This window comes from Tamandua tetradactyla, chromosome 13, assembly GCF_023851605.1.
Source record: "Tamandua tetradactyla isolate mTamTet1 chromosome 13, mTamTet1.pri, whole genome shotgun sequence".
NCBI lineage: Eukaryota > Metazoa > Chordata > Mammalia > Pilosa > Myrmecophagidae > Tamandua > Tamandua tetradactyla.
Window position 1 is genome coordinate 78,397,580 of NC_135339.1, and position 22,308 is coordinate 78,419,887.

General features: G+C 32.0%; 1 protein-coding gene across 2 annotated transcripts in view; it reads left to right on the top strand.

The window, feature by feature from the left end:
• The window catches only part of CCDC172 (coiled-coil domain containing 172), a 53,902-nt gene that overhangs the window by 22,699 nt on the left and 8,895 nt on the right, over positions 1–22,308 (top strand). For both annotated transcript variants that reach the window (XM_077124422.1, XM_077124423.1), the window contains exons 4-7: positions 2,075–2,191; positions 3,249–3,414; positions 14,146–14,247; positions 14,599–14,701. In XM_077124422.1, coding sequence (XP_076980537.1) covers positions 2,075–2,191; positions 3,249–3,414; positions 14,146–14,247; positions 14,599–14,701 — 488 coding nt within the window. The remainder of the gene's footprint in view (positions 1–2,074; positions 2,192–3,248; positions 3,415–14,145; positions 14,248–14,598; positions 14,702–22,308) is intronic.

The window sequence follows — 22,308 nt, forward strand, 5'->3', positions numbered from 1 at the left end:
TCATTAATAGCTCTCTTTAATGTTTGTTAAATCTCCCTTTTAAAAAAGCGAACATGATCTCAGTGGTAATTTCAAGTCCTAGTTGATGATAGCTAGAATGTAACACATTCATTGTGAGTCCTTAACATTTAAGGCTTTACTGAATTTGAGTAATAAATTTGCTTAAGTCTTATTAAAAATCCATTAATTTGATAAGTACTATTTTTTCCATTTTTGGTTTTGACACAGGTCATTCATTACAAATCCATGGCAGAAATAAAACTGGAATTCAGGAGTTTTAATTCTAAAAGGCATGATATATGAAATACTTTCCTAGATGAAACCAAAGTTTATCCAGCCCAATATATGGTGTCTGAAGTATTTTTTGTGGGCATTCATGCTTACTGTCCACAATAGCAACTCTAAGAGTTAGGTATTCATTGCAAGTAACCTTTTCTCAGTAACCTCTGGTAGATTTTGTATTCAATGTTTTTTTCTAAATATTTGTTAAACTTGCATATTTTTAAGTTATACAATTACCAAAATTAACTGTTTTATTACTTTGAAATAGTTCTAAATATTTCCATCATAAACCATGATTAACATTATGATTTAGAAAAAAAGAAGTTAGAATACCTGGATTTTAGTCCTGGGTTTGTCCCTAATTAGTTATAGAACTTTTGTCAAGGCATATAACCTCTCTGGACCTCATTTAATCTCATTTATGTAAGTAGTAATAAATAGCTCTGAAGTCTTTTCTTGTTTTAAATAAGACATAGAATTCATGATCATAGTCTTGTTTGTCCTTGTTACCAACTTCTATGTGATTTTGTAGATTTGACCCTATGTTTTCGAATTCTTTCTTCTCAGACAATAAAATATTAACTATCCAATTTACCCTTCCCCCAATTTTTAAAGTATTCTCTCAATTCATTTGGCTATGTAAGTTGTACCTCTCTTATCTTTCTCTGTTATCCTCTTACTTAAGATGTGGTTGATGAGAACAGACCAAGTACCAAACGAGCAGGTGAATATGCTATGATGTGATATAAATGAGAAAAATAAGTGTGATAAATATGTTTTTTCTGTTTTATTTCTGCTACTATTGTTTTTAATACCTGCATTTCTAGAATTTTTTAGCTATAACATTTCAAAATGCCTTTGAGGCCGTCTTTTTGCCTCTGGACGAAACTATCCCTAAGCTCTTTACTATTCAGTATCTTCTGGGACAGAGATTTCACAACCTGTCTCTCACCTTGAGGAAATTCTTATAGGTAACATAAATCTTGCTTCCTGCAATTTAAGTTGAATTTATTTCCTTTTTCTTTTCCCTGTGGTAATAGAAACAGTTCCAAACTGGAAATGCTTTCTTGTGAGGGCCAGTACTGAGCATAGTGGAAATATTATTTCCAATCCAGTATCATTTTAGCTTTTATATTAAAACTTCCTGACTTTCATTTCAATATTCATGGTCTCAGAAGATGTTATTCTTTAAGGCCCAAATGAAATAACAGTTGTATATCTAATATTATTGTTTATTATTCCTTTTGCTATTTAGAACCAAATGGGATACTAAAATAAAAAATGAGTTTTGAAAACCCATATGAAGAATTTAGAAGATTTGTGTTTCACCTGGTGTAACTATAGTTATGGGATTAGTTTTTTTTTTGCCTGTGGTTTGGTGATTTTATTTCATTATTAGTTATATTGCGTACATGATTTCTCTCTCCATATCTTCCTTATAAGTTGTGGGAACAGTAATCCATTATTTAAAACAAGCCATCTTGAAGAAGATTTCAGTTTGTTTAGTCAAAAAGCTTTAGTACCTAAGATTGGAGAAGAAAAAGAGAATGTATTCTCTGCCCGTGAGGAGCCTATAGTCTTACTGGGGGGAAAGAGTATAGAATTTTAAAGCACTTATAAGATAATATAAGAGAGTACATATAAAATAAGATGTTTAATTGAATTCAACTTTGCATTTTTAAAGATGAATACAGAAAATGTTACATAATATATAGAACTGTTCTATTAACTAAAGTGTCCTAAAATGTCTAATTAATTATTTATTTCTTATTTGGTTTTTTCTTACTTGTAGGTTCAACAGTTTTCTGAAAAATCCTTCTCCTTACAACTTTTGAAAACTCATGAAAATACCTTAGAAAGACAGTGCAGTGAAATTACAAATCAAAGGAATATGCTTCTTCAAACCTTTGTAAGTCTCTAGCCTCTTAGAAAAAAGCTGTTTCTCTAACTTTGTCAGAAAGCATTTAACTGTACTTAGGTGTACTTTTAGAAAAATACTCATATGCATATTAGCAGATAGTCCTGTTTAGATGTGGAAAAATATTAAGAGCTATTTAAAAATCAACTGGGAAAAAACCAAACAATTGGTAGAATATCCTTGTTTGAAAGAATTCTATTCCAGAAAAGCAATGTAGAAGTTACTGCACTTGTAATAAGCATAAAAGAAACCGATTTGAGTTGTTCAGTCTTGGAGACCTTGTTTTTAATACTTTTGCAAGGGAGAGAAGTTCGCACTTTAGGCCTATTTATGGGTGTGGGTCAAAGGATGTACTTTATCTTTTTATCTTAGGTCAGAGATAACAGACTGAATAAGTGGCACAGTTTCTGAATGTGGTTCATTATTAGCTGAGATGTTTTAGAAAAATAAAGCATGTTTTAGCATCATTGAAAAGTTTAGGTTCTAACATTGTGATACAATTTTTGAAATTCTTATTTCTAGTCAATGTTGATATTTCCATAAAATGTAAACTATTATTTAGAACTGAACTGAAAGGAATATATAATTTTGCCTTCATTGTCTACATTTTTAAAAGTTTCCTTAGATTGTCCACTCCCATTTTTTCCCAACTTTCTTAATTTTTTTCTGTAAAGCAACCATTTCTTTTATTTTAGATTTGCATTTTCAAATTTGATCATTTAATTATTTTACTGCCAAATTTTATATTGTAATGACAAAATGTCATATGTGGTTAAAAAGTTTAATACAGAAACATAGGTATAATAATGAGTGGTAGGATTTCTTCCAGAGCTTTAAGGGTAAGTCAACTGAAGACAGTAGTTTCTATGTAAAACCTTCAGTTTTTAATTAATATTAATAGAGGAATAAAACATTTCTGTGGTAATACCACAAAGTAAAATTTATACTTGTTATTGTTAATTCCAAATGATTGCAATTTAAATCACTAAAGAAAACTGCTGCTGCAACTAATGCCTAGGATATTTGATCTTTCATTTCTGCTTTTTAGGAGGTTACAAAGAAGAAAATGAAAGAGGAAGAGGAAAAATTCATGAAGGAAATTTCAAAGTTCAATAATGAGTATGAACTAACAAAGAACAGAGAACTTTTCATGAAACAGAATGTCAAGATTGAAATATCTGACTTAGAAAATCAGGCAAGCATTTTGGAAAGAGGTATGAATATGTGATACCACCTCATTTATCTGGCATTAATTAGAAATATTTTTATCAATGGATTTTATAGAAATTTAGTTTTTTCATAAATTGGTTTATTACATAGCTTTTCTTTTACTTTTATCTTAATTATCCTAATGGATATTTATCTTCTATTATGAGTAGTCTCAAATTCTTTACAAGTAAGTGTGGCATGAGTATTTGGTCATTCTTTCAATAAAGAGTATCTGTTTACTATCTGTTGTGTAATAAGCACTACTTTCTGTCCTGGGGATATAAACCAAAAAATGGAGGAAGCAAATATTTAAACAGATACTTACAGTAAAGGTAATGGAAGCTTAAAATAAGGCCTAGGACTGTTGTTGTGTCCTTGCTTTACCATCAGTTCACTATAAACTAAGAAATAAGAGTTATACAGTAGGGTGGAGAGATTTTCATTTCAGGAACACTAGTCCTAGGTAATTATAATCTATGGTAAGAAATAAAGATGCCAAAGAGAAGAGGGGATGAGTTTGTGGTAGTTAGATTCAGTTGTCAGCTTGGCCAGGTGAAGGTACCTAGTTCTGTTGCTGTGGCCATGAGCCAAGGGTATGTGATCCTCATCTGTTGCTCATTATGTCTGCAGTCGGCTAAGAGGCATGCCTGCTCTAATGAGTGATGTTTGATTTAATTGGCTGGTGATTAAAGAGAGCTCAACATAGCACAGCCCAAGCAGCTCATAGAAATTTAATTTTTTCATAAAATTTTTCATACCTCATCTCAGTACTCGCAGCTCAGCCTAAGCCTTTGGAGATGCAGAAAGAAATCACCCTGGGGAAAGTTGTTGGAACCCAGAGGCCTGGAGAGAAGGCCAGCAGAGATCACCCTGTGCCTTCCCACATAAGAAAGAACCTCAGTTGAAAGTTAGCTGCCTTTCCTCTGAAGAACTAATGAAATAAATCCCCTTTTATTAAAGGCCAATCTGTCTCTGGTGTGTTGCGTTCCAGCAGCTAGCAAGCTAGAGGTTTCCTTCAAATGAATGAATGAATTTTGAGACCATTATCATGGAGTAGAGTGGGAGACAGTTGATGGTTATGAATTGAGGAGTCAGTACAAGTTGAAGGAATAGAGAATACAAATATAAATGATATTAAATGGAAACTGGATTTTAAAGGGAATTTTTCTAAAATGTAGTTACTTCACACATTTAGTGCATGGAGAATAATAAATACGTTTAACATTTTTATTACCTGAGGCTATCTTTATGAATAATTTATTGTTGGGTTTTCCTTATAACAATTACTATAATTATCATGGGTGGTGTTTATTAGGTTTATACCACATAATAACCACAATCCTAAATATTACAAATGCTGAAGTCAGTCTGAATTTAAATCTTGACTTTACTATTTAATAGTATGACTTTGGGCAAATTGCTTAACTTTGCCTCAGTTCCTTTGCCTGTAAAATAGGGGATAATGATAATGACCTTACAAAATCATTGAGAGAAGTTAATGAAATAATATTTAAGCTCTTAAGATGCTGCTGGGCACATGATTAAACCTTTAAGAAATATGAAATATAGTTTTTAAGTAGTCTCATTTTATACATAAAAGAATTGAGGTTCCCAGGGATAAATTATTTTGAGAAGAGAATGTAGGACAAAAGTTCTTCACCAGGGGTACACATAATAATCTGGGAGCTTTTAAAAAAAAATGTTTGAATATCATCCCTGCCCTATTGAATCAGAATATCTGTGTATGAGGAGCAATAACATTTTTTTTTCTTTTTTAAAGTCCTGTCGGTGATCTTGATGTGCTATTTAATAACCGTATTCTTAGCCATAAAATGTCTCAACAAATTAAAAAGATTGAATTCATACATAATGTATTGTCTAACCATAAGAGAATGAATTAAAAATCAATAGCAATATGATATCCAGGAACACCCCAAATGTTTGGAAATTAAATAACATACTTGTAAATAATCCATGGATCAAAGGTGAAATTATAAAGAAACTAAGAAAATATGTTGAACTGTGTGATGGTAGAAATAAAGTGTTGGCTACAGCTAAAGCAGTGCTGTAGAGAGACATAGGTAGCTTTAAATGCTTACATTAGGAAAGAAGATCTAAGATCAAAGATCTAATGTTCTACCTCAAGAGGCTAAAAAACAAAGAGCAAAGTAAACCTTAGCCAAACAGTAAGTGGTAAATTAAAAAGACTAAAACAGAAATCAAAGAATGAGAAAACTGCCAAATTAGGGAAGAAAAAAGCAACACAAAGCCAAAAGCTGGTTTGTTTAAAGGATGAATTGAACAAAACTGAAAACTCCCACCTGTGTTGATAAAGAAAAAAGATAGAAAACACAAATCACCAAACTCAGGAATGAAAGAGTTGTTATAGGTACAGATAACACAGACATTATAATGATGATAAGAGAAAATTGAACAATAGCATGCCAACAAATTTGTTAATTTATATATAATGGGCAAATTCCATGTCAAAACAAGCTACAAAAGGTAACTCAAGAAGAAATGAGTAGCCCTATATTTATTTAAAATAATAAACTTGTAGTTAAAAATATTCCCACAAAGAAAACTCCAAGCCCTGGTAGCTTCATTGGTTAAATCTTAAAAAAAAATTTTTGAAAAAAATAATACATATTCTAACACAAGATGGTTCAGAAAATAGATGACGATGAAACACTTTTCAACTCATTTTGTGAAACCATAACTACCTGATTCAAAACCAAACAAAAATATTACTGAAAACTACAAACAATGCCTCACGAACATAGGCACAAAAATCTAGTTATATGCTAGTAAATTAAATGTTAGAAATATTTTGAAATGGTAATACATAATGGCCAGTGAGGTTCATTGCTTGAATGTAAGTTTGGTTTGGCATTTAAAAATCAATCAGTGCAATTTTTCATATTGGCAGAAAAAAAGGAAATAATTATGTTAATAAATATAAGCAAAGCATTTGGCCAAATTCAACATTCATACATGATCAAAACTCTAAGTAAACTAGAAATAGAAGGGAACTTCCCCAATTTAATAAAGAACCTGTCTGAAAAGCCTACAGGAAACATCATACTTAATGGTGACATATTGATGCTAACATCATACTTAGTGGTAAAATACTAAAAACTTTCCTCCAAGATTCATAAAGACAAAGGTGTCCATTTTCACCTTTCTATTCAATATGGTTTTGAATGTTCTAGTCATCCTAGCTATTTGAATAAAGCAAGAAACAACGTATACATATTAGAAAGGAAAAAAAAATACTGATTACATGATTGTTTACGTAGAAAATAGTAAGGAAATTGCAAAACAACTACTAGAATTAATAAGTCAAAATAGCATGGTTTCAGGATTCAAGATTGATATACAAAAATTAATTGAATTTTTATATATTAGCAGCAAACAATTGGAAAATGGAATAGAAAATACTATTTACAACAGCATAAAAAGTAAAATTGGATCAAATTTAACAGAAAACTTGCAGGACTTCTACATGGATAACTATGGATATTGCTGAAAGAAGTTTAGGAAGACCTATATATGCAGAGACATATGCCAAGCTCATGGATTGGAGAATTCACTTTTGTTAATAAACCAATTCTCCTTAAATTGATCATAGATTTAATTGGATACCAATAAAAATCTGTAGGGTTTGTAAAACATCCACAAGCTTGTTCTACTATTTATATGAAAATATAAATGTCTTAGAGAAGCCAAACAAATTTCTAAAAAGAACAAATTTAAAGACTTATACTCCCTGGTTTCAAAAATTTACTAAAAAGCTACAGTAAATAGTTAATATGCTCAGGACTAAGCATATTAACCAATCGAACAGAAAAGAATCCAGAAATAGATTTATGTATATATGGCCAATTGATTTTTGACAAAGGTGCCAAGGTAATTCGGTGGTAAAAGCAAAGTCTTTTCAATAAATGGTGCTAGAACAGTTGAACATTTATTGCAAACCTGTTACTCTCAGCTCTTTCTTCACGTCATATTAAAAATTAGCTCAAAATGGACATACACCTAAACATAAAAGCCAAAACTATAAAACTCCTGGGAGAAAATTGTTCTAGGTTGGTAGCTGCCAGAATGCAATATACCAGGAATGGAATGGCTTTTAAAAAGGGGAATTTAATAAGTTTCTAATTTACAGCTCTAAGGCCGAGAAAATGTCCCAGTTAAAACAAGTTTATAGATATGTCCAATCAAAGGCATCCAGGGAAAGATACCTTGGTTCAGGAAGGCTGATGAAATTCAGGGTTTCTCTCTCAAGTGAGAAGGCACATGGTGAATACAGAGTTTCTCTCATCTGGAAAGGCACATGGCAAACATGGTCAGGGTTCCTCTCTCATCTGGAAGGGCACATGGCGAACACAGCATCATCTTCTAGCTTCTTCTCCTGGCTTCCTGTTTCATAATGCTCCCTGGGAGGCATTTTCCTTCTTCATCTCCAAAGGTCGCTGGCTGGTAGACTCTGCTTCTTGTGGCTGTGTCGTTCTGCTCTGCTCTCTCTGAATCACTTTCGTTCTCCAAAATGTTTCCTCTTTTATAGGGCTCCAAAAATTTATCAAGACCCACCCAAATGGGTGAAGACATGTCGTCACCTAATCCAGCTTAACAACCACTCTTGATTAAATCACATCTCTAGGGAGATGATCTGATTACAGTTTCAAACATACAATATTGAATAGGGATTATTCTGCCTATGAAATGGGATTTTGATTAAAACATGACTTTTCTAGGGGACATACATCCTTTCAAACCAGCACAAAAATATAGTAGAAAATCTTGTGATCTTGGCATAGACAAAGATGGGACACAGCATGGCATAAACCATAAAAGAACAACTAACAAATTAGACTTGTTCAAAATAAGTTTAAAAGACATTTTTAAGAAAATGAAGACAAATCACAGACTTGGAAAAAATATTTGCAATAGAGGCATCTGCCAATGTCTATCAGAATATAATGATCTCTTACAACTTAATAAAATAGCAAACAGCCAAATTACAAAACGAGGGAAAGATTAGAACTTCACAAAAGAATTGACTAATAAGCATGTGAAAAGATGTTCAATATCTTTTTTTTTTCCCAATCAGGAAAATTCAAATTAAAACCACAAGGTATTACATATTCATTTAATTAAAATTAGAAAGACTAGCCATGTAAGTATTGGCAAGAATGTGGCGCAGTGAAACTGATGGGAATGTAAAATGGTACAATCACTTTGGAAAATTGTTTTGCAGCTTCTAAAATAGTTAAATGTATGTTTACTGTACAACCCAGCCATTCTCAAAGTACTCAAGAAAATTAAATATATGTCCACACAAAGAGGGGTATATTAATTTTAGCAGCTTTATTCACAATAACCAAAAAGTGAACACAACCTAAATGTCCATCCAGAGGTGAATGGATAAACAAAGTGGATACATCTATGCAATGGAATACTCAACAATAAAAATGAAAAATCTGCTGACACGCAGCATGGATGAATCTCAAAATCTATGCTGAGTGAAAGATGCTAGACATAAAAGAGTAAATACTATTTAAAATGCAAACTGATCTATAGTGATGACAAGCAAATCAATGGTTGCCTGCTTCAAGGGGGATGAACTGCAAAGGGGCGCAGGGATTGTTTTGTGGCTGGTGTATATATACTATTTGTTGATTGTGCTGGTTTCTTGGGGGTATACAACTGTCAAAACACATGGAATTGTACCCTTTAAATGGATATAGTTTGTATAAATTATTCCCTTATAAAAAATGATAAAGAAAAGATAGTCCCTGATGTCAATTTACCTGTAAATCTTCTGAAATATGAAAAATATTTCATAACACATCATCTTTAGAGCCTCTCTGGAAAAATCTGTATTATAACAGACATTTCAACAAAATATTTTATTGACTTAGAAATCTTCAAGGTAGTATAGGAATTCCTTTAGGAGCTGTAGGAGTTTGGAATTGCAGTATCTAACAGTCATTTTCTACAGTGCCCCTATAGGTGTAATCTATTTTTGATTGTTTAACTAATTCTCTTATTCTATTGATAAATTTCCCATTTTCACTACTGAATGGTGTCTATCAGTATAATGCTTTTTCATGGCATTTTGTTATTTCACAACATCCTCAGGTCTGTACTAATTGTCTAACTAGAGCAAAGTTTGTAACACCGCAATTGGGAGACTATCTGTGTAAAATTAATGTCTATAATAAATGTCTGCTATTTGCAAGGAATTGTGTTGGGACAAACGCACACCACACACATACACACACACACACACACACTTTCAGGTGAAAAAAACCTGAAGCTCAGAAAGTTAAGTAATGTACCCAAGATTGCATGGTGATAATAAACCTAGCTCCAAACCCAAGTTCACGCTTTTTCCAGTTGTCTATACTTTTTCCACATAATAAAGGAAGAAAAAAAAAGGCAGGGAGAATATACAGGCAGAGAAAGAAGTCTATTGTAGCCTTAGGACAGCATATAAAGGCGAGAAGAACGATATGCAGCATTCTTAGAGTGTTTTTTTTCTTTCACTAAAAGCATTTTAGTGAAACCCAGAAATCCTTTTGTTTACTATAATCAATTCTTCATTATTAACTTCTGTATTTGGTGCTTTTGAATAAGAATTCATTATTTAGCAGTTATAGGCAAAAATAAGAATTAGATAAATATCACATTCACCGTAGTAGCCCTCTACTTTATGTCCTTTCTTCCAAAATATGGATTTATTTTAATAGATTTGCTTCCATGGTGCCTCATACTGTTTGTTTTTTTTCTGGCAGAAAGTCTGTCTCTAGGTATTTCATAACATTTCCATATGAAACTTTACTCTCTGTGATGGTTTAGACTTTTGTTTAATGCTATATCCCCAACAGTATGAATGAGATAATTATAAATTGGTGACTGCTTCAAAAGAAGAAATACAAGATAATATGAGAATATTAATTGGGGGACCTAGTTTGACTGTGTAAATAAAAAGAACTCCTTGAGGAAGTGACCTTCAGACTGAGATCTCAAGGATGATGGGGATTAGCTGAGAGATTAAGTACAGATGTCAGATAGTTGGAGAGGCCTGGGCTGGAGCTGTTAAATTGGAGAGTCACCTAGGGAGAATGTATTGTTAGAAAAACAGAACCGTCAGGAACTCAAGGCAAGAAGAAGAAAGCCAACAAAAAGCCTGAGAAAGGTGGGCAAGAGAAAATCTAGGATAGAGAGTATTTGAGGGATGTTTTCGTCCAACGTCGGATGCTGGTGAGCTACAGATCACGATAAAGACTAAGTAGTAGCAATCAGAGGTTATTGGTGACCTTTAAGAAAAATAAATTGAGGGAAGTAATGAAGAAGGAAGGACAGAAACCAAGTTATAGAGGATTGAGGAATGGGAGGAGAGGAACTGGTGACCATGAGCATAGACAAGTCTTTAAAGAAGTTTCTCTGTGGATAAGCTATTAGGCCAGTAACAAAGGATGTGAGGTCAGGGGAGGGTTTTTAATGAGGAAGGAGGTTCTTTTTCACTTTGTATTATTTGAGATGGGAGATATTTGAACATATGTAAATATTGATGGTTGAGAACCCTTAAAGAAAGAGAGTTGAGGATTCCAAAGAGAGGATTCCAAAGAGAAGCACAGTTCCCTGAGAAGATAGGAAATGTACAGTTGGCAAGACTGGTGATGGTATTTTGAGAAAAAGAAAGCAAACAAACAGAAAAAGAAGAAATAACCTACAAGACCATCAATAGGGAACTCTTTAATTATCAGAATATGTATCTTATAATACTTTAAGATGCAGTAAATTCTAAAACTGAAACTGCTAGGTCAAGGGGACATTTAGCAGATTATGCTCCTTAAAGCATTAATTCAATGATTTTCTTTTTCTTACCAACTATATAGGAGAGTGCCTCTTTCCCTATATTAATATCCCATACAGTTCTCAAACTGGATATTGTCAGTAATTTTAAACTTTGCCAATCTGATGAAAGATATTATTCTCCTTGGTTTGATTTGCACTTCTTTAATTTTGCATGAAGTTGAATTTATTTCTCTGAATTCTTTATCACGTATTTCTTTGAACTCTTCATATTCTTTGTCCATCTTTTTATTTTTTTCTTATTTATTTATATGAGCTCTTTGTAAATTAAGAAAATTAGCTCTCTCTCATGTGTGTTATAAATATTACTTCCTGGTTTATCACTTATCTTTTTACTTTATGTATAATGTGTAAATGTGCACATAATATAGAAACTTTAAATTTTCACAAATCCATCTTAATCAGTCTATTCCTTTAGGGCTTCTAGGTTTTTTTGTCTTTGTCTTAGAAAGGCTTTTGCTGTCTAATGTTAATGAAAAAGTTTACCTATTTTTACTTCTGGTAATTTTCTGTTTAGTTTTTCCAACTTATATCTTATATCCATCGAAAATTTATTTTGTTGTAAGGAGTTAAGGATTCAACTTTACTTCCTTTTGCTAGAATGGAAATATCTCTTAGGGGTAAGGCATAATTTCTTACTATTAAGTATGTTATCTGTAGGGTTTTTTTGTAGATGTTCTTTATTAAGTTGAGGAAATCCACCTCTCTGAAAATTTTTTTCATGAATTGGTGCTGGATTTTGTAAAAGTTTTTTCTGCATCTATTGATTTCCTGTTTGCAATTTCATTGATTTCTGCTCTAATTTTTATTATTTATTTATTTCTGCTTACTTTGGATTTAATTTGCTCTTCTTTTTTGAGTTTCTTAAGATGAAGTTTAGATTATTGATTTTGTCTTTCTTCTTTTCTAATATATGCTTTAAATGGTGTAAATTTAAGCATATGAATCTAAGCATTGCCTTTGCTGCATCACACAATTTTGTTAAGTTGCATTTTCGTTTTGTTCAAAAGATATTTGAGTTTCTTTTGAGTCATCTTCTTTGACCCTTGTATTACTTGGAAGTGTGTTATTTAATCTCCAAATATTTTGAGAGTTTCAAGCCAGCATTCTCTATTGATTTCTGGTTTAATTCCATTTTACTTGAGAACACACTTTGTATGATTTCTATTCTTTTAAATTTGTGAAGGTGTGCCTTATGGCCCAGGATGGTAGTTGAATATTCTAGGGTTATTTAATGAGAAAAGGATAGCCTTCTTCAGCAAATGCTGCTGGAACAACTGGATATTCATTTGTAATAAAAATGAATAAGAATCCCTACCTTACCTTTTCACAAAAATTTGGCTAGAGGTGAATCACAGAATTAACATTAAAGTTAACATCACAAAACTTCTAAAAGTAAAACAGGAAAAAATCTTTATGACCTTAGTTTAAGTAGAGATTTTTTATGTAAGGCACAAAAATTATGAACCATAAAGAAAAACAATTGATAAATTGAATTTCATAAATATAAATAATATAAAGAACATTCACAACTTACTAATAAGAAGCAAAAGCATCCCAATTAATAATGGACAAAAATATTTGCACAGACATTTTATAAAGATATACTGATGGCCAGTGCACACTTGAAGAGATGTTTGACATTTTTAGTCATTAGAAATAAAACAGAGTAAAATTACAATTAGTTATTACCAAAATGCCTAAATTTGAAAAGATTGACCATATCAAGTGTTGGCAATGATTTGAGACAAGTGGGATGCTCTTATATGTTGATTGTGGGAATGTAAAATGCTATAAGCACTAAAAACACTTCAGCAGTTTCATATAAAGTTAAGCATATGCTACCTATTTATCCAAGATAAAGTAAAATATATGACTACATAAAGATTTGTACGTGAATGCTCATAGCAAAATCCAATAGGTGAAGGGATAAACAGATTGCAGTATATTCATACAATGCAATACTACTCAGCAATAAAAAATGAACACCCTGCTGGTGTATTATAACAATATGGATCAATATTAAAAACATTTTGGAGAGCATAAGAAGCCAGACACAAAGAGAATATACTATATGATTCTGTTTATAAAGAATTTTAGTAAAGCTAATCTGTAGTGATAGAAAACACACTGGTATTTGCCTAGGTCTGGAGGTTGAGGGGAGAAAGATTGATTGCAGAAGGACATGAGTGACCTTTTGAATGTGATTGAAGTATTTTATATCCTGATTGTAGAGGCAATAACCTGGGTGTACTGTACACTTAAAATGCGTGCAGTTTTCTTAAATAAAATTTTAACTCAATAAAGTTGATTTAACATAATATTATGTAGTAGGTGCTATAATAGAGCTATGGACTAGTAGCCTTGTATGGATAGAAGCGAGTCACTTAGTCACCATTGGTTAGTCATATACAATACTCTAGAGGAGATGTGCCTTATAGTGTGAATTGTAGTTGTGGGAAGAAAGGAAGGGCATTCTAGTTGAAGATATAATATTGTCAATATTTTGGAAGCTTGTAGCCACAGGCAATACCATTTTAAATATGTTTTAGTTAGGAAGAGTAGTTTTTTCTTATTATAATTGGGAAGCTTGTTTTATTTAGTTTTATTACATTATTTTGAATTTTTCTTTGGTAGCCTAACCATCAACTAACTTATTCTTTTATACCCAGTTGGTGCTCAATGAATCCTGGTCAGTTTATTAAAAAAGAGGTCCTAAGTGGTCAAGGAGATCCATATGATTGACCATATGATTTTTAAATTTTTACTATGTGAGAAGTTTATAATTGCTGATATATTTAAGGCAAGGCCTAAATATTTAAAATAGTTTTTGTATGTTTGTGTTTTTCAAGAAATTCAATCAATGGAACATGATAGTGGCCGGTTAAATGAACTTCAGAAACAAAAGGATGAATTAATGCAAGAATTATTTACTCTCCAGAGGAAACTTAAAGGTATTACCTTTATGACTTAGTTTATTTTGCTAATGAAAATAAATACTCACATGGGAGGATTATATTATTATTTCAAAATACATTAATTTGTTGGAATATATTGTGATTGTTGGTATAAAAAAGTCATAGATGAATTCCTTAATTGATTAATGTTAGATCTGGTGTTTTTAGTGTCATGACTTTTGTTAAAATCCTTTTTGTATCTTTGCTATATTTAAATAGAAAAATATAAATCACTACTATGGATGTTTTTATACACAAGCACCAAAAATTAGAGTATTGTTCTTATGAGTGGATAAAGATAACTATTATGTTTATTATTTAAAAGATTGTAAAATTTTCTTAATTTAGTTTTTGGAGATAAAGAGAATGAGGCCATTTGTACTACCAAATACCTAGAGGCAGAAAAAGTAAAAATCAAAGAAAAGCCTCAGAATGATTCTGAATGCTTAAGGTAAGTGTTACCTATTGTAGTTTGGTATAAAACATGACTTTTTTTTTTCAATTTTTAAATTAGATTTTGGAATAAAGCTAAGTACATAGATTTTTCTTTAAGTTCTAGATGAAAACATTTCCTTCTAGGTGTTAACTAGTTAGAAAAGCTACACCTTAAGTTTCATGATGCATAGGGTTGATAAATACTGAAATCATTTTTATCTTTTCTTATATTCCATCGCTTCTGTTTTACCCATATCCCAGTAAATAAGACAGAGTGTTGGTTCTTTAACTCTATCTTCTATTATTCCCAACTTTTTTTGGATATGATTGAAATTATTTCTAACCTTTCTAGATTCCAGAAAAAAATTCATAATGTACTATTTTACTTGAGATTTCTTACTCTGGTTATGTGCCTAAAAATTTTTCTGTATGTAACATTTAGATGCTTTTTATGCATTTTGATAATGAAAGAATGGCTGATGTTTGAAATGACATAGTCATAAATACAAGGAGAAAAGGCCACAAGTTTATTAATAAAATTTTATTAATAATTCAGTGTTATATCTGCTGGCTTAATTTTAAAGAAGTTCTCATAATTCCTAGGTTTAATATAAGAAAAAAAATCTCATTACTAAATCTATGAAGAAGCAAATGAAGCCTTTGTTCACATAAATCATATAGGAAATATGCCCATTAGAGCTGAACAAATGCTTCATATTAGCAGCGTATTGCTTTAAGCCATAATTTTTAGTGGATTGTGAGAAAGTATTTGCAATTTAATTTTATTAAGTTTTGTAAGCATAAAATATCAGTCTCTTAAGTCTCTTGAGTGATATGTGTAATGGCAATCTGATCCTTGATTTATTTTATACTTTTAAAAATGATATTGTCTACCAGTATCATTATAGTTAGTAATGTTAGGTCTTCTGATATGAACTCCAGTTTTGTGGGTTTATCACTTAGTTGTAAAAATTTTCCCTGAGTTAAAATTAAATATACAAAGTCTGTTATAGAGTGCTTTTTTTTTCACAAATGGTGGCAGAGGAAATTTGGATAGAAGAATACATCAGTCCATGTACTTAGTCTACTCATTGCATTTAAGCAGTTATAAATGAAATGCCAGTATTGATCCATTTCCGCTTTAAATCCTTTAATATGTGTAGTTTAGTTTTCCTGTCAGTATGTTCCATAAAAGTTATCCTTAGAGTATAGAGCAGAGTGAAACTACTGAGTGTAAAGATTTTAGGAAAGAGGGCCATTATTCTTATAATTAGTGTAACAAAATTATGTTACACCGATGACAAGAAGAAATAAGGCATTATCATATGTAATCATAGAGACCAAAATGAAGGTGGCTTCCTCTTCAAATTTTGCCAAATATTCTTTTTCATCTGTATGTTCAAATGTGTACAATTCTATTTTTCTTAATCATTCAGGTCAGACCTACACTGTTACAGTTATTTTTTAAGCAGAGTTTCTCAAACTCAGTATTGCTGACATTTTGGGCTAGATAATTCTGTGTTGTGGCATGCTGTCCTAAGCATTGTAAGATGTTTAGGAGCATATCTGGCCTCTATCCATTAATTACCAATAGCACCCCATCCCAAGTTGTGACAAACAGACATGTCTTCAGACATTGCCAAATACCTCTCTGATGAGGGTGGAAGGAATCAACCCTGGTTGAGAACCTGTTTAATTGTAGCAGTTATTATAATTGTTGTTTTATTTTCATTAAAATTTGACCAGTAAGAAAGCAATTACCAAAAAAAAAACCCCAAAAAACTCATATTAGTTCATCTCTATGAGCTTATTGTTTCTTCTTTTAGTAATTAAAATATTTCAATACATGTTGTATTCCATCTGTATTATTGAACTTCTTTTATGATGGTTGTGTTTTGTTTTCTTTTAAAGTTAATCTGCTATGTTCAGGTTATTGGACTCTACCTTCATGTCATCCATTAATATAAAGAGCCAGGTCTTTATATTCACAGTGGTTTAATGGTGTTTGCTTTAGATAACCATTCCCAATTTATAAATATCAAGATAATTGTTTATTTACAAGATTCTAGTTCGAAGAGGATGGGATCATGAACACATACTAAAGTAGCTAACCATACGAAATGATTATGATTAACATTTAATCCAGAGATTGGATTAATTTATCAGAAACCGCCAAGAGAGTTGTATAACCATGAATGAGTTATGTTTTCATATAGTACAGGGAGTATAGATGATAAATTTCAGATTTTAAAAAGCAGTAAGCATAGTGGTTAAGATGCAAGGGTAGTTCAGTGGTAGAATTCTCATCTGCCATGCAGGAGACCTAGGTTCGATTCCCAGCCTATGAACTTCCCAAAACAAACAAACAGAAAGAGAAACAAAGAAAAAATTCAACGAATGGTGCTGCAATAACAGGATACTTGCATGGAAAAGGATGAAATGTGACCCCTGCCATGCAGCATACAGAAAAAAAGAAAAAGATTTCAGGTCCTTTTGAACTCTAGCTCTCTTACTTACCAAGTTAGTGACCTTGGACAAGCCATGTAACTTGTCCATGCCTTAATCTCTACATCTATAAAACAAGGTTAATAACAGTATCTACGTCACAAGGTTATAGAAAAAAAAGTGAATTAATGTATAAGAAGTCCTTAGAATGGTGGCTTTATAAGTATTAGCTATGTAAGTATTAGTTGTTATCACTTATGATTTCAAGACTTTCTGGCTCCTTTGTCATTTCTTCTCCTGCATCTTCTTTAAATGCCAATACTCCTCAAAGTTTAATCATTTGTCCTCTTCTTAGATTGTACTCTTTTTGTGCCATCTCATTTGGTCGAGTGATTTTAGCCATCATCTATAGATAATTTCTAAATCGTTGTCCCTCATTCCTCTTTCCTAAACTCAAGCCCTGAATCTCCAGTGGTCTAAAATAAACATAGAAATAGATCTGAAATGATGCAGCTTTGATTTAAAAACAGACACACAAAATTATCATAATTCCAATGGCCTTCATAATCTTTGCATACCTCTCATCTTCTTCTATTTTTTGTCATATAACTTGTACTACGATTGCATCAGAATACTATTTGTAGTATCCCAAATATGTTATGGGTTTTCCCACCTCTGTATCTTTCTCACCTTCTTCATTACCTAAAATCCAACTTAGTCCTCAAGGCCTATCTCAGATGCTATCTTTTGTGGGTATTCCTCAAGTCAGAAATGTAACAGACATTCTTGACATGTTCATAAATCTCGCCATTCTCACCCTACACCAATCCATCTCCAAGTCTTGTTGATTTTACCTCCAAAATTTTTCTTGAATCCTTCCACTTCTCTCTCTATGTTGTTACCACCCTAATTCTAGCTACCATTCTCCCTCACGTGGATGACTATAACAATATCTGCTCTCCTCTCACCCATTCTTGCACCCTCCAATTCATTGTAAATTGGATCATTGCACTTCCCTTATTTAAAATCAGTAGCTTCATAATGAACTTAGAATAAAACCTTAAGTCCTTAATGTGGCCTACATGGCTCTTCACAATATGGCCTCTGACCCTCTCCCTATATTATCATCAACCTTCTCACTTGTCCCCTCAAAACATGCTCTTCCTGTTCCTGAAATTATCTGTCTTCCACTCTGCCTGAGTATTTCCTATCTAGTAGGCGATACATATAATTGAATGTTCACTACAAAGAAGACAAAAATTCTCTTATTTTCAGTGTTATTTGTAAAGGCATGGACTATTTTACCTCTGGAATAGCCCCGTTTTGGAATGGAATTCTTCTTTTCCCACACTTGATTTTTTTCTTCCATATAGGAAAAAGCTTAACTAGTTTAACCCTCTAGGCCTTCCTTCAGTCTTCACTTTCTTATCCTAAATGGGGAGGAGTGACTCAATCTGATTGGTGAGTTGGAAGGGTAAGCTAATCTCTTTGGATGTTGTTCTGCCTCAGAGGCCATGTGTTCTGCTCTTCTCCACCCCTCTCCACCCCTTAAATTTTGCAATGGGACTCCTTGAAAGAAAGCTTGTGGGGTCCAGTGCTACTTTTTTATGGTGTAGGTAAGTTAGTGTAATTCTGGAGTACAATATTAGAATGGCCTTTGCTTGCAGACCTAAGTAACATCCTCCAGTATCTCCTATATCAGTAATAAATGTGATGTTTTTGCCTCTTTTCTGCCTTCTTTATTTCTTAATTGGGCAGAACTCAAGCAGGACAGAGTGAGTTCTATATTGAATGCCTTCAAACTCCCAACAACTATTATTTTTATTATTAACTGAAATAAGACTCCTCTAAACATGGGTTCTTTTTTTTTTTTTTAACATGGGCGGGCACCACATGGCAGGCGAGAATTTTGCCACTGAGCCACCATCACATCACCCTAAACATGGGTTCTTGAACATAATTTTGATTTATTCCAAACAGTAACATAACAGACAACTTTTTTAAAATTTCAGGCATTTTTATTACCCACTGAACTTTCTAGAATGTTTTAACATTTCTTGTAACCAATATTTGTTTTTAATAGAACAGGAAGCTTGTTTTTTTAAATAAATAAAGCTGCAGAGTCAACAACATAGGATTGTTGTTCTGAATACTTGAAGGTAGTGTGGTTTTGCAATGAAAACTGCACAAAAGTTAATATACACCTACTACTGAGAGACTCTTAATGCATTCATATGAAGTAGTAAAACTGGGCTCTTGCCTTTTCAGTGAAAAAGTCATCTAGTTCTTTTGGTCACTTTTATGGCCCTTAGATTTATAAGATAGCAAAAACATCATGGTATTAAAATACTTTCAACCTCTCTAAAAGTTACATAGAAAAATATGTATGTGTATGCATATATATTTATGTTATGTATGTATGTATTTTTAAATTATGAAGCTAGGCTATGTTAATTGAATTAAAATTCAGATACTACAAAAATGTAAAATGTCAGCATTTCCCCTTTTATCACCTAACTCCCACAGTTTGGGTGTGATCATTGTTAAAAGTTTGGTGTGTATCCTTTCAGAGTTAACATTTTTGTGTGTGTGTGTGTGAGCCCATACACATATGGACATATATATGTGTGTGTTAACACGAATGGGATCATGTGATCTCAATTACTAGTCTGTAATTTGTTTTATTACTTAGTAAAATATTATATAGATATTTCTCATACCAGTTTGTACTGATTAACTTCATTTTTTAAATGACGTTATATGGCTATGCCCAATTTATGTAATCATTCTCTGATTAATGTATATGCAGTACAGTTTTTAACGAGTCACAATCAGAAGCATTCTTATAAATGTATTCTTAAATACTTGTGGGAATGTTTCTGTAACATTTAGAATAACCATCTTTGTATTTTTTAGTAAAGTCATAGGAATTGTTACCCAGGCTACCTTTATAAAATAGTTTGTATTTACTTTGCAGCATTCTGTTTTATCAACAAGACTGAACTTAAAGTGAAATACAGCAAGGTCTTTGTTCTAAAGTTTCTATAAATACTGTAAAAAATGATTATATATCTATACCAAACCCATATCATCTCTCTCTTCTTTTTAACATTTACAAAATATAGAAATCCCTATTTAATTCCTGGATTATTCTTAGCTATGTATTTTGTTGACCCTACATGTTTTCTGTAAAAATTTCATCATTTATTCACTAATGGAAATGTTTCTATAGCATTGATTATGTAACCTACCAGCTAAAAGAGATCCCATACTTTGTGAATTTCTGGACATGATATCTTTATTAAAGCTTCTAAGTAAATACTGGAGAAATTTTTTTCTGGTAAAATTGATTATTTTTGTAAGTTATATTCTGATGTTAAATGTGCCTATTTTCCCCCAGACTTTGAAGTAATTTTGTCTGTTGTGCAAGATTACACAGTCGTATATAATATTTGTGATTGTTTTCTGTATTCATTTGTATTTTTAATATCATAATACAATTTATTTGCATTTTTGTATGTTTACCTTAATAAACAAACTCTTTTGTCTTGTGAGGAGTATAGAAAAAGTGCGGTTAAAGGAGATGCCCTAACCTAGGTTTTGGAGTAACAAAGAGAACTATCAAGATCCTTCCCTCCTCATCTTCCTTTTCAGCCCCTGTGAATGTTTTTTTCTGTCTGCTGGTGGCCTGGGCTAACAGAAGGTCTATTAGTCAGGGTTCTTCAGAGAAACAGAGCTTATAGAATGTAATGGGGTGTGTATGTCTGTGTGTAAATTTTATGAGATTTGTTATAGGAATTGGCTCATACAACTGTGGGGATTGACAAGTCCAAATTTTGTAGGGTAGGTGTATGTTGGGAATTCTGATGAAGGTTTCCATGAATTCTCCAGGAGAAGCTAGCTAGCTGAAGTAGAGATAGATACTCTTCTTTCTCAATGCTGAAATGATCAGTTTTTGCTTTAAGGCTTTCAATTGATTGGATGACACTTCTCTCTTTGCTGAAAAGTCTCCTTTGTGGACTGTAGATGTAATCAGTCAGAGATGTGATCGACTGAATAATGACTTAAATCCATGAGATACCCTCACAGTAACAACCAGGCCAGTGCTTGTTTCACCTACAACTGGACACAATAACCTAGTCAAGTTGACACACGAACTCAACCATCACAGAAGGCATAATTAGGAAATTGTAATTCTGCTTTCACACATTTCAACTCTTAAACCCATTTTCAGGAATAAATTACATGTGAAAAAAGATAACCTATATTACTTTAAAAATAGTAATTTTATATTTAAATGGCACTAAATAATTTCAATACAAATTAATACAAAGTTATAATTTTAAAAGGCTAAACCCTCAAAACAGTAGAAAGTAGAAGTGAGTACTTACTAAAACTCTGGCATGATTAAGGAAACCAAAAACACAAAATTAATAGATTTAATATATACATAATTTAAATTACATGTGTCAAAAAAGTTATCAATATGGAATGATAAACTCGGGAAAACTTAACATAATTATGAAAAACAAGGGATAACCACTTCTTAAATAATCAACTGATAAAAACTCAAAATCAATAATTTTTAATTCATGCACTTATTCTGCAAACATGTATCAAGTGCCTATTTTGTGGCATACACTATACTAGTTACTGGGGGATACAAAGATGAATAACACACGATGCTTGTTCCCAGGAAATTTGTGATATAGGAAGTAGATAAGCTGGTAAAATATTTGAACAGAGAAATCATAAAGAAAAAAATTAACAAACAGAAGAAAATTCAGTTATAGTGTTTATCAATGAAATGCAAATTATACCACTAAATATCATTTTTTCTAGCAAATCATGAAAGACTTTAAAATAACTATAATAAAAAATGGTAATATATGATTCATACTTGTCAGTGGCAGTATGCATTTTATATATGTGGAATGCAGTTTGATGTACATAAGTAATTATAAGCATCTTAAAAATGTGTGATTTTACCTAATATGCCATTGATGAGCCCTATCCCAAGGAAAATAATTCTAGGTACAGAAGAAGCTTTATGCACAAAAGTGTTCAAAGTAATGTTATTATGGTAGAAAAGCATAGTAGCAACTTACATGATCTACCATAAATGGAGGATTAACTGTCATGTAACCTGCTGAACTGTTACATATTTATTTTCAGTGA